The 15,936-nt window shown below is 41.0% G+C and overlaps 1 protein-coding gene across 1 annotated transcript; it reads left to right on the top strand.

Annotated features, from left to right (window-relative positions):
• The first annotated feature begins 2,533 nt into the window (after positions 1-2,533).
• On the top strand, positions 2,534-14,123 carry syt12 (synaptotagmin XII). The gene is made up of 7 exons (XM_085357660.1): positions 2,534-2,579; positions 3,134-3,327; positions 4,218-4,622; positions 9,019-9,234; positions 11,002-11,122; positions 11,632-11,765; positions 13,861-14,123. Exons 1-7 carry the CDS (start codon positions 2,534-2,536, stop codon positions 14,032-14,034), a joined length of 1,290 nt encoding a protein of 429 aa, XP_085213786.1. The 3' UTR covers positions 14,035-14,123.
• Positions 14,124-15,936: the final 1,813 nt, after the last annotated feature.

The following is a 15,936-nucleotide window of genomic DNA, read 5'->3' as shown; positions in this document are numbered from 1 at the left end:
TCCTTTTAGCTTCCATCCATCCTCCCGTTCATCCACACATCAATTTTTGCAGGGAAGCAGCCCAAGCAAGATGTCCCTCTCCCCAGCTATCTCCTCCAGCTTAATCTCTCCAGCATATCCTGGGTCTACCACGGGGATTCCTCCCAGTGGGACATGCTTCAAACACCTCACCCAGGTGACCGCCGCTGCCTCCTTTTGATGTGGAGGAGTAGCAACTCCACTCTGAGGCCCTCTCAGATGACTGAACTCCTCATCCTATCTCTAAGAGAGAGGCCAGCCAGCCTTTGGAGAAAACTCATTTTCACCCTTGTATCTGCAGTGTCATTCTTTCGGTCACTACCAAGAGCTTATCACCATAATGGGGTGAAGTGGCCTCAGTTAGAAAAGCGTGGAGTGCCTACTCCAGGGTCAGGGAGAAGCTGCTTCCCCGAGTGGAGAAGTTTAAGTATCTTACGGTGTTGTTCATGAATGAGGGCAGAGATGGGCGGGAGATTGACAGACGGATTGGGGTCCTGGATGCAGTGATGCGGATACTGTTTGTTGTGGTGAAGAGAGACCTCAGCGTAAAACTCTGGGGGACTTTGGTTTGGAAAGTTTTTCTCTAGTTTCTGCCACTGTGCTCTCTTGCTGTGAGTCATTTCACATTCACATCGCTCACTAGCTGTCCCCAGTTTGGGTACTTATATAATAAGGATATTACTTACCTTAGGGTAAGGAGGAAAGACTACTAAGTGTATAAAGGTTAGAAACAACCTTGAGCCATTGTGTTGGATGATAATTGGACTTTATCCTGTGAACGTACGCCACAGAAATGCAGTGAGCATGTTTTGTAGTCTATTTCTGTTCCCAGGAAGCTGGACATCATTATTCTGCCGCCTTAAACCCACTGAGGCGTCGGAACACCAACGCTGCCTTATTGTTATTTACTAAATCCGTCTGAGACCTTGTCTTGCTCTCGCTCTTATTCCCTTCCACACTCTCTGACCCTTCTTCCTCTTTTATGCTGCTTCTGGACCTCTTCTACACTCACACGTTACCTTAAGCAGAGCTGAGCTGATCTGAATCATGCTGGGCCCTGATAGGGAGGTGGTGCTTGGAGCTTCCTTCTCAGCCAGAGATTCCGTGTGCTTTGCTAATGGCACATCAGCAGCTGTCAGTGGACCCTGCACTGCGTCAGCCAGCATGACTGTGGTCTGCAAAGCGCTCAGCAGAACTGACACACACACACACACACACACACACACACACACACACACACACACACACACACATCCTGCAGCCCCACCCCCTCCAGGCCTTTTTTCTATATCATTAGTGTAATGCTCCCATTTCCCCAGTGCTGCTCAGATATGGGGGAGATTCCAACAAACTCGGAAGGAGGAGGGGGGAGGAATGAGTCACGCACCAGTGACAATGTTGGGGTTTTTTTTTCAGTTTGCAGAGGAAGAGAGGGGTGCAAGAAAATGTTGTTTTGTCCTTTGACAACAACGCCTGCTGCTATTTAGAGAAAAAAGAAAACCATTTAAATGTAATATCTTTTTATTGTTAAGTGGACAAAGGATTTTTCCTCCTATCTGGCAGCTCTGGGCAGGAGGAAAATTGGAAGATCTTAGAGAAGATTCATGGACATAGTGAAAGAGGACATGCAGAGGGTTGGCATGACAGAAAATAATGGATAAATGGTGCAGCAGAAAGCAGAACAAGAAGAGTTAAAGAAACTTCCCTGTGTGCACATACAATTATAGTGCACTAACATTCAGAAGTCTGAGCCCTGAGGTTTTTGCCATTCATTTGAAAAGAACGTGTGTCTATTTTTTTATTTTTTGAAATTCCCACGTTTCACACAACAACAAAAGTCACAGATTTATGTCTCATAGTTCAAGCATGTTTTTTTCTGAGTACTGCAAATAATATATATATATGAACATTGTTATACAAAGGTTTTCCTGTGTTGTGAGAGGAGTGTCAAGTGCTGTAATTTCAGGGAGCATTTAAACCTGATAACAGGCTTCTCTCCTTGAGGCTAGCGGCTTAAAGCTAACCACTAATAGCACGAGCTGTCCCATACTCCAACCAAACTGTAACCAAGTCACTTCATTTCCCTTCAGCTCCTCAGAAAATAATCCCCTTTCATCTTTTTTTTTGTTTGTTTTGTTATTGTGTTGGATCCGGAAGGCACTCGTGAAGGGATGTTTTCCTGCTGATGACCAGATGAGAAAACACTGTAGAATTTTTGCAATATATCATTGGTCATGAACACCAAACCTAGTTATGCACCAGTGTTACCAAGCATGCATCCTGTTTATGCATTTTGAAATGGCAGCAGATGTCAAGAGTTATTAAGGATAAATAGTGTAGTTTGTCTTGTGGCACAAATCAGGTTTATGTAAACACATTTGCTTGACGGTTATTGCCAGCACGGTTTAAAGGTCATTTAAGTTACAGTTTGCAAAATCATATTAGATGTAAAAAAGAAAAAGAAAAAAAAGGAACTTATTGTTTGGTTGGGTTCTTGCAGGCTGGCTGCAGCACCATGTCCTCGGCTCAGAGTGGAGATATATCAGGCTACCATCTGAGTGGTGAGTAATTGTTTCTATACTTACTTTGTTTGAATACCTTTGTGTGGATTAGTGTTTGACAACCGCAGTGTTATATTTGCACAGACCTCATCTCACATGGAGGCAGTGCTGTTAGAAAGCAGTTTACATTGTTCTGTAACTGGCTTATCACAAGTAGAGATAAAGCTGGCAAAGTCCTCAAGAAGTTTCAATTCAATTTTTAGGAGTCCAGCTCTGTGCAGGCTTCCAGTGCCTTTATAGATGCTGTAGCATTTAATTCAAACTGGCATTTTAACTTGTTTGTCAGATTTTTGTCAGATTTGGTTCCCAACCATCTGATTTACATAAAATTTTATGTGCTCCAACTGACTCCCAAAGCCACCACTTGGCATTAAATGACAAGACCTGTAACAGTGGTGACTGTGCTCAGTCACTGGGAGCTGTTCGAGATTCCTACTCAACCTGGTGTTCTCCCAGTCTGTTTGCCATGATCAAACTATGACTTTATGTAACTACAGATGAAACAGAAGTTTATAAGGAATTCTTTAAGCATTTGTTTTTTGTATCTGTTTTAGTGGTGCGTAACCCGCCGGGCTGGGAGGTTGGGCTCTACCTGGTGGGCTTTTTCGTACTGCTGGGCCTGGCTGGGCTTAATATCTGGAAGCTGTGGAAATCTGGAACTTTTCCAACGCCGTCTCCTTTCCCCAATTTTGATTATCGATATCTGCAAGAAAAATATGGAACCTCCTTCTCGGAAGTCAGACAAAAGGTACCCGTACAATATCAAAAACTAGAAAAAATACCTGCAGATTCACGCCGAAGCAGAGGCAACTTTGGTGTCAATTACAAGTAAGAATCTGATTTTTTGAGATTAGTTATATAACTGAGCATAAAAAAAAAGCTGAATGTCAGTTTCTATTACAGGTACATTCTGCAGTGATTATTAAAAATAAATTATTTCACTTGACAAAGCTAAGAATAATACACTAATAATATTAGATTTATCAATAGTAACACACACATATTTCTATGTTACAACTTTTTGCAGTTGTTTCTTAGCATTATAGTGTAAATCTGTGGAAATGAATGCAATTTGAATTAATTTGTCCAGTCTCAGTCTACTTTTTAATCTAACTTTACCTTATTTTTTATTTTCTTTGTTTTTCATCACTTTTTTTAAAATCAGGACCACTACTATGTATCTAATTGCTAGAACAAGGTTTATTAGATAGCTAGCTAGCTATATAGCTATCTCACTAGCTAACTATCAAATAAACTTTGTTCTTCTGTAGCAGCTGATGTCAACAAAGGTTATGTCCAATACTCGTTAGTTTTTTTCTTTAACACAGTTTTGTGGAAAAACTAATTTATTCATAATGCATATGTAACAACTAGCATACAAACAAAAGTGCATTAAAGTTGCTAAACAGCGAGCTATTCCTCTGAAGAGTTGGTAGAGACCAGTAACAGAGCTAAAAGACCATAACAGGTGAATTATTACAAGTATAGCCGCTCCCTGAATCCATTCTTTGCTGACAAGTTCATGTTGTCAACCTAAAAGTTGCCATCAGATGTTTCCATGTCCTGTTTCTCAAGTGAAAAAAATCCTTGAGGTGTTAAAATGTTGTTTTGTCATTTTTTTTAATCCTCTACTCAAAGAGAGTGGCAGCCAATAACCACCGGCGAACCTCCACCACATCCAGCCGTAAGCCTAGTCTGGCCCTTGGCGACACCCCAGATGGCTTCAGGGACCTGGGCCATTTGGAGCTAATGAGTAGAGAGTTGGACCCATCAGGCATAGCTCAGCTCAACCGATCCATCTCTACCGACTCACTCAGCTCAATCTCCTCTATTGCCAACAACTTTGGTAATGACTTCACTGTTGGCCAGCTGGAGATGACCCTGGAATTTGAACCATCCAAGCACCCGGGCCAGGGGATGGGATTGCTCCACATCACCCTGCACCAGGGCAAAGACCTGCTGGAGAAGGAGGAAGGCGACTTCCCTGGCTGCTTCATCAGAGTCTCACTGGGGCCAGAGGAGATTAATGTGGGAGTGACAAGGGTAAGGAAACCTCTGCCTTCTGGTATTTTCATACTATGGGAGACCTCATGGAATCTGTGTGATAAAAAGATACATTTTAGAATTTCTTATGTTTAAATAAATGAATACAAAATGTAGGTTTCATTTCAAGGTAATTTGCTTTGCAAAAGGTTTGAGGGAAAATATGACAGACCTCAAGATGCTGTGTTTAATTCATCTAGAATGTAAAATGTCAAAAAGGACAGTAAAGGTCTTCACAGTACTTGTTTTATATAATAAATAATAATGGCTTTCAATGGAGTTTCACTTGTAGAAGGTACTAATGGTTATTTTTGTTTTTTAGTACCTCATAATTATAATTAAAGTGGGACTCTGTTTTTTAAGGGGAATGGCTTTCCCTGTTATGTTTTTTTTTTTAAATGTTTTCTAAATACTTACTTTTTTGCATTTGCTAATTAGCATTAAACAGAAAGTAGTAGGCCAAAAGCAGGCAGAATACAAACTGGCAAAAAGACTCCAAAGCTCAAAGCAAAAATCTGTCAAGTTGTTCAGGGTGGAGCAGGAGTACTGAAGAACTAATGAGCAGAGTGGGAACAGGGATGTGGAACATCAAGTGATGCAGCAGGTGGGGAGGCAGGACAGATGTGAGGACCTTGTGTGACGACAGAGTTACAGCAGAGGAGGCAGATGACCCACAGATGAATGATATAAATAAAACCATGACTCACTGGTGAGATATTTTACACGGTGGCAAAGTTGATGAAGAACCAGCTGCCATGGCTAAAAATGACCATTACAAGTAATATAATGTTTCACAGATATAAAAAAGGACAATAACAGCCAAACCTTAAATTTGAGATAAAAACATTATTTATTAACAAGTTAATCAAAGCGTGAAAGCAAGCATCATACATAGCTGTGTTAATGTAATGTAGCGAACACATGTATCATGACAGCTGCGGTGTTCCTCGTTAGCTTGCAATAAAGTGTAAAAATGTGATGGGGGGCCTTTTTTTATTCATGCTTTTGACTGCTAAAAGAGCGGGTTTGTGATGCTGGAGGACTGAAACTAAACGAAACTAACGGATGGCTAATTAGCACTTAGTGCTGAGATGACTGAACTTAAGATAAAATTTGCTTCTGATAAATTCGTGGAGGAATAACGTGGCATCGAAAGCCTTCCTGCTCAGTGAGGGCAGTTTGGGCTCCCTTGAAATGTGTTTAAGATCTCAGACCTGGCTGAATTTTAGTCAGAGACAGTGATACGTCCCTCAGGAGGAGATGCTCGATCCTGCAGCTCGACAAGCCAGTTCTTTCCTGTCCGTCAGAAGAGCCCATTTCATTTGCTTGAGTGGACAATCCCCCGAGAGCTGCAGGAAGGTTATTTCACATCTTTTACTGGATCAAAGATGCCTTTAATGTCTCCAATGGGCAAGCCTTTCTTACAACGAGCAGTAACCCCAAAAATTATAAAAGTACATTAATTATCTCACTCGGAAGAATAGTGCTTTAAAGACACTGTAATTTGATGAGCAAGACAATGCAATGGCACATTCTGCAGTGTTTTCTTTTTTCTCAATTAACTTTTCATTTTGTCATTTAATGGAGTACATAATGACTTCTATTGGAGTGTAACACTTACCAGCCAGTTTAGATACAGTTGAACATCTATTGTTTAATCAGTCAATTAGTGCATTTAGACAAGACAAGATGACCCGCTGAAGTTCAAACTGAGCATCAGAATGGGGAAGAAAGGTGATTCAAGTGACTCTAAACGTGGCATGCTTGTGAACCAGAAGTGCTGGTCTGTGTATTTTAGAAACTGCTGATCTACTGACATTTCCCAGCAAAACCATCTGTACGCTTTACAGATGTTCTGAAAAAGAGAAAATATCCTGTGAGCAGCTGTTGTCTGGGTGAAAATGCCTCGTTGATGTCAGAGGTCAGACGAGAATGGCCAGACTGCTTTGAGCTGATAGAAAGCCAACAGTGATGCAAATAATCAGTCGCTACACCCAAGTTATGCAGAAGAGCATCTGAATGGACAACACGCTGAACCTTTGGCTACAGAAGCAGAAGACCAGACCAGGTGCAAATCCTGCCAGCTAAGAACATAAAACTGAGGTTACAGTTTGCACATTCACAGCCAAATTAGACAACAGAGGGTTAGCAAAACGTCGCCTCGATTGCTGCTGCAAGTCAGAAGTCAGCATAAACAAGAGGAAAGCATGAACCCGTCCTGTCTTGTATCAGTGTTTCAGGCTGTTGTTGGTGGTTTGATGATATGGGGGATATTTTTTTGGTATACTTTGGGCTTCTTAGTACCAACTGAGCATCATCTAAACACCACAGTCACAGTTCACCCATCATATGATAGCTGCTTTCATAAAGATAATGTGCCGTGTTACAAAGAATCATCTCAAATTGGTTTGTAGAACATGACAGTGAGCCTGCTGTAGTTAAATAGCCTCCACAGTCACTACATCTTAATCCAAAACAGTCTGAGTAAATCAAATTAAATCATTTCAGCTGCTCACTTGCTTCATTAAGAGCATTAACAAAACATTTACTTGTACTGCATTCCATTATAGCTTTTGTGGTGCATTTGCTTCCTGATAATCTACTTCATTTTTAGCTTTCCTTTAAATTCACCACTAGAACAATTTCATCACGCTCTTAGTAAGAAGCAACTGTTCTGACAAGAGAAGAAACAAGGCGTCGCTCCCGCCATCTGCTACACCTGGCGCTCGCCTTCTGCTCTTGGCACTAACGCTGCCAGAATATTCACACATTTCTTCCACGCTGTGAGTCATCGCTCCATTGTGGGGCTGTGGTTTTGTGCAGGCTTACACGGGATGCCGCGGGGACTCGTCGGTGCCCCAGTTTTAGTTGCCGTGCCGTTCGGAGGGGTTTGATCTGACGGTGATCATAACAGGAGCAGCCGCCGATGCAGCAGCTTTAGTGTCTCCCTCTTTAATGTCAAGGGAAGACCAAAGGAAATGCTGACATCAGCTTTACTCGCTCCGATGGCCACGCAGGCCTCCCTCCACCCACCCCTTGCATCTATGCTTCCTTTTGCTCTTTTTTTTCTTCTCCAGCGCCTCTCTGTGCTGTTACTGCTTTTGTTTTGCGTTCTGTCAAAACCCCCAAGCCCCCACCCACCCAAATACCCCGTTTTCTCCCTCTTTTCCTCTCATTTATTTGCTGTCAGTTCTGCTTGCCTGTCGTGTTGCATGTAACAACGTGCACACACACCTCTCTTTCTTTCTCTCTTTTTATTGGGGGCTTACATCTCCATTGTAAAAGTGATAAAGCTAATACTGCAAGCAGGTAGTCTCACACGGTGGTGGAAGGCTGCTCAAGATGCTTTGTATGTTGTATGTTGCTACTTTTTTCTCTGGATCCCGCAGGTGCTGAGCAGTTATGATGCTATTCAGTTGGTTGATATGAAGCACAATCCAAGGTCAAGCCGCACAAGCTGATTTGTAGACCATTTGCTCTGCTCTAAATTCACATGTCCTCAACGCCGCAGTGCGTTGTCGTTTTGCTGTTCATCACTGGAAACCCCAGGTGACCTCGCGATCTCGGTTATGATGTGTTTGTGAGAAAGCTGCAGTGTTTTTATTTCAGACACATTTAGCAAAAATATTCATGCTGGATCTCATACTTCGAGAACAAACACTGGTGTGTGTGTGAGTTGGGGGGGGGTGGCTATTATTAAATCTGCTATGTTACTAGTTGCCTGGTAACTTCTGACCGCATCGGTTTCCACACATCCCCTCAAGACCTGATGACTTGAAATTACCATTACAACTGTAGCTCTGGCAGCCTCTGTCTTTGATCTTAAGTAGTCATGGTGTGGTTTGCTTGTCAGAGGCTGTTTTCCACATTAAAATGTGTTCTGGATGACAAGAAAAGGAAATGAATAGTGGTTTTGTAGCATTTTTTTCTGGTATATCAACAAAAAAGAGACCTTGTGCTCTTATCACGTAAGCTTCTTTAATAGCAACACTACAGGTGGCTGTAGCTCAGGTGGTAGAGCATGTCATCTACCAATTCCAAGGTTGGGAGTTTGATTCCTGCCTGCTCCAGTTTGCATGTCATCAGATCCTTGGGCAAGATGCTGAACTTCAAGTTGCTCCCTGATGTGTCTATCCAAGCGTGAATATTAGATAGAAAGCACTTAGTGTAGAAAAAGCTGCTTGTTTGAATGAGGCATAAAGTTGTAGAAAGCACATTGAGTGCTCAAGTAGATTACAAAAGTGGTATTTAAGACTAGTCAAACATATTACACATTCCTCTGAGAAGTATGGTGCAGTTGCACATTCTGTTTGGTTTATTTTCCATTGTTGTTGCATCATTGTGTGTTTTGAGTTTGGAATATACAATCCTGCAAATTGTCCACCACCTCCAACAGGTCCAGACAAATGCATTCACCGTGATCTTCGATGAGCGCTTCTCCATCCCCATGGATTCTTCCAGCCTGGAGGAGTACAGCCTTCGCTTTGCCGCTTTTGGTATCGATGCTGATGAGAGAAATATCAGCGCAGGCGTAGCAGAGCTCAAGCTGTCAGACTTGGACCTGACCATCAGACCATTCAACGCCTGGCTCTATCTTCAGGATGTCAATAAGGTGTGTTGATACAGAGAGAGAGACAGAAAAATAATGCTGGAACTGGAACATCTAAGTTCTGTCCTTGCAACGTTTCAGGAAGCACAGCGGTGTCTGACACCATCTGCTGGACATTTAACAAAACTACATGTCAGATCCAAACAGAATCAAGGTCAGGTCAGTGAGGGTGCTTCCTAAATGGACGAAGCGTACAGATTTTTTTTAATTCTATTGTGAAAACTATGTGACAATATCAATATAAAACTAATAGATACAATTTACCATGATAGGTTTAGTGGCGACAGTTTAACAGGATGGGAGAATCATTGTTACCTCATCACTGGATCAAATCTTGTCTAAAACTAAATCTAACAGCATTATTTTTTTTATTTAGAAATCAACATGTGTAATATTTTTCAATAACATATATAAACAAATGTGATGTAAAGCACATATATTATATCTTTTATTCTCAGCAAAACTGTGTCCTCAGTGAGCTGATCAGAGAAGCCTCATGCTGTGGAAAAAACGATGAACAGTATCCACAGAGCCTGGAGTGAGGCGCTGCAATAATCACATATATTAAAGATATTTAATTATGAATAATTAATATTCAGTTGAGTACACTTCATTTCTGTTTTATTTATAAAACTATTCATAACAGCAGTTATTAACAGCAGTCACCTCCAGTAGCTTCGCAGTGCAAGATAAAGACCTTACAATATTTGATAGAAAATCCCAACTATGCGATGATCTGCTATGAGCAAGCACTTGGCGACTGTGGGAAAGGCAAACTCCCCTTTAAAGGAAGAACCAGGTTCAGGGAGGGGCAGCCAATCTACTACCAGTATTAGGGCAGTGAGGGGAAAGACAGGAGATAAAAATGAGAGCTTAGAGAGACAAGGACAAAACGAACTATTGGAGGGAGAAGTCAACGACATGTGGCAGCGATATATGCACACAAGGGGAGTAAAAAGAGGGATGAGGAGGAGTGCTTAGTGCATCATGGGCAGCCTGAGCTTGTAGCAACACCACAAAATCATTTATCAAAAAGGAAGGTTTGGAACCTAAGCTTAGAGTAGAGAGGGTGTCTCTCTCCCAAAGTCAAAGTGGGAGTGGATTTCACGGGAGACGAGTTGAAGCCTCTGCCTCCTATTCTATGTTTGGAAACTCTAGGAACCACAAGTAAGCCTGCAATCTGACAGTGAAGGGATAATATGACACTTTAGGGTCATTAAGACGGGATCCGGTTGATTATTTAATGCTTTTTATTTGAGAAGAAAGATTTTAAATTCAATTCAGCCAACAGAGAGAAGTCAGCATGAGAGAAATATGATCTCTCTTTCTAGTCAGCACTATCTCGGGGTGTTTTGGATCAAACGAAAGGTATTCAGGAAACCTTTACAACAATCCGATTACACAGAAATTACAATAGTTCAGCTTAGAAGGAATAAACGGATGACTGTTAACCGTGATTTACTCATTTTGACAAAATGATGAATTGAAAATTAAATGTTTCAAAACTCTATACATTATGCACTAACACTATGCAATGAATATATAATTTTAGTAATTTAGACTTTCATTTTCATATATTCTTAATTGAACTAGAAACGAATTTAAAGACTGTGTGTAGCTCCTTAAAATTAAATAAAATCCACAGTAGTAGGAGTTCTGATTCGCCATACTCCAGTCAACACGTTACAGTCATTCTGTCGGCGCATCACCTTGACTAGAAATGTATGATGTTGTATTTAATGGCTGCCATGCTCTGGTTTGACCCCACAGGCAGTGGATGCAGTCGGGGAGATCTTGTTGTCTCTCAGCTATTTGCCAACAGCAGAGCGTCTCACTGTGGTTGTGGCTAAGTGCAAGAACCTGGTGTGGACCAATGGCAAGAACACCGCAGGTCAGGGATGCTTTTTGTCTGCAGGGTTGTGTTTCCTTTCCATCATTAGAAGTTAACCTGAAGTGTGTGCATGAGCGTTTTGTTTTCTTTTTCGTGTCAGCTGTGCAGTGCATGTGTATTAATGCCATTAAATCTGTGCCGTTCTCAACACGCTAACATCTTGCGAACAAACAAAATGCTTATTGATTTAATAACAGCAGCCTGTCTATTTTTATTCAGTAAAAGGACTAGATGTTATACTCCCTGTTAATGCATTGCTTTAAATGAAGAAAATCTTGAGGGATGGCTGTTATGAGGAAAGGCAGCCCAGAAACTTTATGGAATTTCTTTAAATAGTGTGTCAACTGATAATGGTCACACTGCCTGAGACAGCGAACCACACTGAAACACCGCCTCCAGAGCTAATTCTGTATACAGAGCTGTGAGTCTACCTGATTTGTCTCCAATGAGGAATTTAGTGGATGTTCTACAAACTATTCACTCTACCTTCACTCCTTCTCCTTCATCAGATCCATTTGTCAAAGTCTATCTGCTGCAAGATGGCAGGAAAATCAGTAAGAAGAAGACTTCCACCAAGAGGGATGACACAAACCCCATTTTCAATGAAGCCATGATCTTCTCTGTGCCGTCAATCGTTCTGCAGGTATGTTTCAGACCATGATTTATTATTTTCCAGAATAAGAAAATGTTAATAGGAAACATTATTAATTAGTAGGAGGGAAAATTAAAAAAAACCCACAAGTTTTGCAGGACTTAGGCTTCTTTTTGTCGTTACACTATTATCTATCTCAATCTGTGTTTTATAATCCTGTATGTGCCCTCTTGTAAAAGTGATAAGGGCTTTCAAGTAAATGTGCAATAAATTATAAGTATACAAATAAAATAAAGCAAAAGTTAATATGTATATGCAAAGATGGTAGCAAGTCTAGAAAGGCCATTTTTATTAGCTGACTAACACACTCACAAGGGAAATATTAGCATGCTAACTTGAGGCCAGTGGCTACGATGTTGACTTGTCTTGATGCATTCTCAATCATTCACGTTAGTAAATCCCAAAAGCTAATTCTGTTCATCAGGAAATAGTGTTTTCAGAGGGAGAAACGTTTCATCAGTCATCCAAGTGACTTCTTCAGTCTCAGCTGACTGCAGGTTTCCCCAACCTTACAATGATTCTAGATGAGAATACTCTTAAAAAGGTGTTTAAATTCACTGAGAAGGCTCATTCATACAGTATGAGAAGTCTAAGACCAGGCAACAAAGGAAGTTTGACTTACTTGTTGTGCATGGGAAGCCACAGCAAAATACGGAGAGTGTCCTCAGCGCCCAGAAGAGAAAAGGATGCCACACCGGGCATGTGGACAAGTGGATTAAAAATCTGCCTGACAGACAACTCACCCAAGCAGAGAAAAACATCCTTTCAAAAGGGTTGACGCAGAGACAAATCCAGCTAGTGGAACTGATCGCAGCCACAGCCGCAGACATAGCCGCAGACATAGCAGCAGGGCAACTACAGACGAAAGTTTCGGCCGGTCTCAGCAATGCAAATACCCCAGCATCCAACATCAGCGTGGAGGAGAGGAAGGCACTAGCATCACTTGTGTTCAAGTCACTGAAACATTAGAGGTAGTTCATAAGAGATTACAGGATGACCCCAACCTCAGCAACAGGACCACTCTCAGCACCCACCAAGTGTGTTTGCTTTTGGAACGGTGTCTTAATTCCACCTATTCAGGTATGTGGATGACACCTGGGTGAAAATGTAATCTCAGGATGTACCACAATTCACAGATCACATTTCCTTGGTGGACCAACACATCGAATTCACCAGGGAGCAAATGAAAAGTGGCAGGTTAGCCTTCTTAGACTGTGAGATTTCTATCGCTAATGGTGGGCATTTAAAAGTTGATGTGTACCATAAACCTACCCATACAGATCAGTATTTAAGGTTTGACTAGGGCCAGGGAAGCAGAAGAACATCACATCAAAAAACCCCTGAGTAAATATAGTTATCCCAGCTGACCATTTATTGAAGCGTCTGATTGGCAGTGATCCTAAGCAGACTCCAACACCTGAAGACTCCTTAAATTAAAGGAAAGCTTGCCTAAGAGTGTTCAGAATGTTTTGAAGAATAAAGGTTGTCATACCAAATATTGTTGTTTCTATATATGTTTTAATTAGTGCTGTCATAACGCCATAACGCGTTGACGCCGTGCAGCCCTACGCACGGGGCAATCGGCGCTAACTCGCTAACGGGGATTTGCAGCGTTATTGCGGTTATGCCGTTAACGTCATTTTAACGAGATTAACGCTGACACCACTAGTTTTAATAAATCTTTGCATCCATTTCCAATTTTACTAGCAAACAATAAAACCATGAAGGGTGGCTTTAGACTTTTGCACATTACTGTATGCTGGTGTGGTTCTTTAAATCTTTCAGTCGTTGGTTCTCAAGTGCTGGAATAACCAACAAACTGAAAGATACATTGTTCAATGGTCTACATATATGATGGTGATATAATTGAAATCCTGTAGTGGAAACTATGCCTTTAAAATGCATGGATCATTCAACCCCCACAAAAATAATCTGTTAGAAAAAGTGCAAAAGCGTATCGAGATATGGTCAAATTGTTGTTGTGACACATGTATTTAACTAATTCCATAAAGATTTAGATGAAGAAAAAAACCCAGCTGAATCCTGCTTAGAGAGAAGGTTATGTAACCACGTTTGTGCTCTGCAGGAGCTCTCTCTGAGGGTGACGGTGGCAGAGGCCACAGACGATGGCCGGGGTGAGAACCTTGGTCATGTGATCATCGGCCCTGAGGCCAGCGGGATGGGAATCACTCACTGGAACCAGATGCTGGCAACTCTGAGGAAGCCCGTGTCCATGTGGCACCCTCTGCGCAGGATCTAGTCACCTCAGAACATACCTGACCCGATTCGAGTACAACACTCACTTCTTCAAATTCCTTTGAACTCTCCCTTTGTTTGTTGCCATTTTTACATTGCATAAGTTATATGTCTCTGTAACAGAGACATTATCACCCTGGGTTGTGTATATAATAAATGAGTTTAGTCACCTCTCACTTTCATTATTTTGTCTTCATTCTCTCACCTCGAAAGGGAATTGGTCTGAAATCCGACTCTCCTCCAGTGAGAGGACTCGAGTATGTGGATGTATATATTGCTGCCTTAAAAGTCGTGATCAAATGTTTTATTTTCAAATTTGAAAAGGAGCCCAGCCTTGGCAGATGCACTCCCTCCCTCTGCATGGTGCGTGCGCTGGTAGAAGCCGATTGTAAATGTTTGGAGAATGAGCTACTGGATGAGAGGTGAACTTGTTTCTCTTTCAGGAAAAGCACCCATTTGTCTTTTCCCATCAGTCACTGATTGTACCTTCTTAATTGAATCGGTTCTAGAATTGAGATGGGTTAGCGCTCTTGGATTTGATTATCTTATATTTGTTAATAGTGTGGTTGATTAACATTAGCGGTTTTGGTATGTTCAGTATTAATCATGCTTAAATCCAGGTACTCTTATCCAGGTGAAATAACTGTAATTTGTAGCAGTGGTTACAGGGTGGTAAAATCAGAGGTAATCAGCATATAAATATCATGCTATGTTGTTCTACTTTTACCACGATTAACGCAATACTAATTGTATAAGCATATTAGGATGTGTAAATACTGCAGTATAACATTGTTTTCATTTAAACTTTTTCTCTTCTGGGTGTAAAAGACATGTTTTTCATATTATGACTACTAATAAAATGCTGAACACCATTTGTACAACTCTATATTAAACACCCATGTCATTGGTGATTGATGAATTATTGTTATTAAAACACCTCTGGGAATTTAACCTTTGATGTGGAGTGTACTAACCCCCTGAAATGGGTTTAAAGTTTCTTTTACGTTAGAGGAAACATCTTGATATCCTGCGTGGTTTTCACTGGCCACTTGTTACATTCATTATAGCTGTTGTTGTTAAAACTGCCCAGAAACATCCCTGGCCAAAAGCAGGTGGTGGTGGGCGGGGCTGGGTGTTAAGTGGAAATAATGCCAAAACATTCAAATGAAGACAGTGTGACAAGAACCTCGTGAAGGTCAGGATGTCAAGATGGCTTTTGATCAGTCTCAGACATTCTCTACAACATTGTGCAACAGTGCTTCTGAATGTGAATTATCATGTGACGCAGCCGCTAACAATCTTTTGGATTTCTTTCTTTTTTCAGACATGTTTTAGGTCAAATTATGATTTATAACCTCACTTTGAACACACCTGTGGTCATGTAATGGGCAAAAGTTTCCTACTGTGCCAAATAATGAAGCAATATTTTCATTTACAGTCAACATTGGCATTCAGTTTGATGAAGTTGTAACTAACATTCAGCCATGCATGAAGTTATTTAGCATTTGATGTGAATGTGCCTCATTAATAAAATGTATTGTGTGAATGCCGTTTGAAATAAAAAGTGATTCAACAGTTATTCATGAGCCACTTTATCGTCATGACTTTAAATTGCAAATTTTTGTGAGAAACCTCTATAATGCATCTGTAGAAGTTGCATCTTAATATGCTCATCTTGGGTTTAGAATTGTATTAGTATCCTGTTCTTCATCAGGAGATTGAGATGCCATTGCTGTTTTTGTGTTTTTCTGAGTACTTCCGAGAACAGGTTAAACAATTTCTATTTGTTTTACTGGTTACAGTGATGAGTTGATTGGTAAAAAGTGATCCCATTGGTGCATCTAAAAAATCTATACCTAGACTGAATGCAAGAAACATGTAATCTAGAATATTCTAATTTGGTGAT

The sequence above is a fragment of the Diplotaxodon limnothrissa genome, linkage group LG7, assembly GCF_057381915.1.
Source record: "Diplotaxodon limnothrissa isolate DT_005_m linkage group LG7, D_limnothrissa_male_GT1.1, whole genome shotgun sequence".
Classification (NCBI taxonomy): domain Eukaryota; kingdom Metazoa; phylum Chordata; class Actinopteri; order Cichliformes; family Cichlidae; genus Diplotaxodon; species Diplotaxodon limnothrissa.
This window is presented reverse-complemented; position numbering and strand designations above follow the sequence as displayed.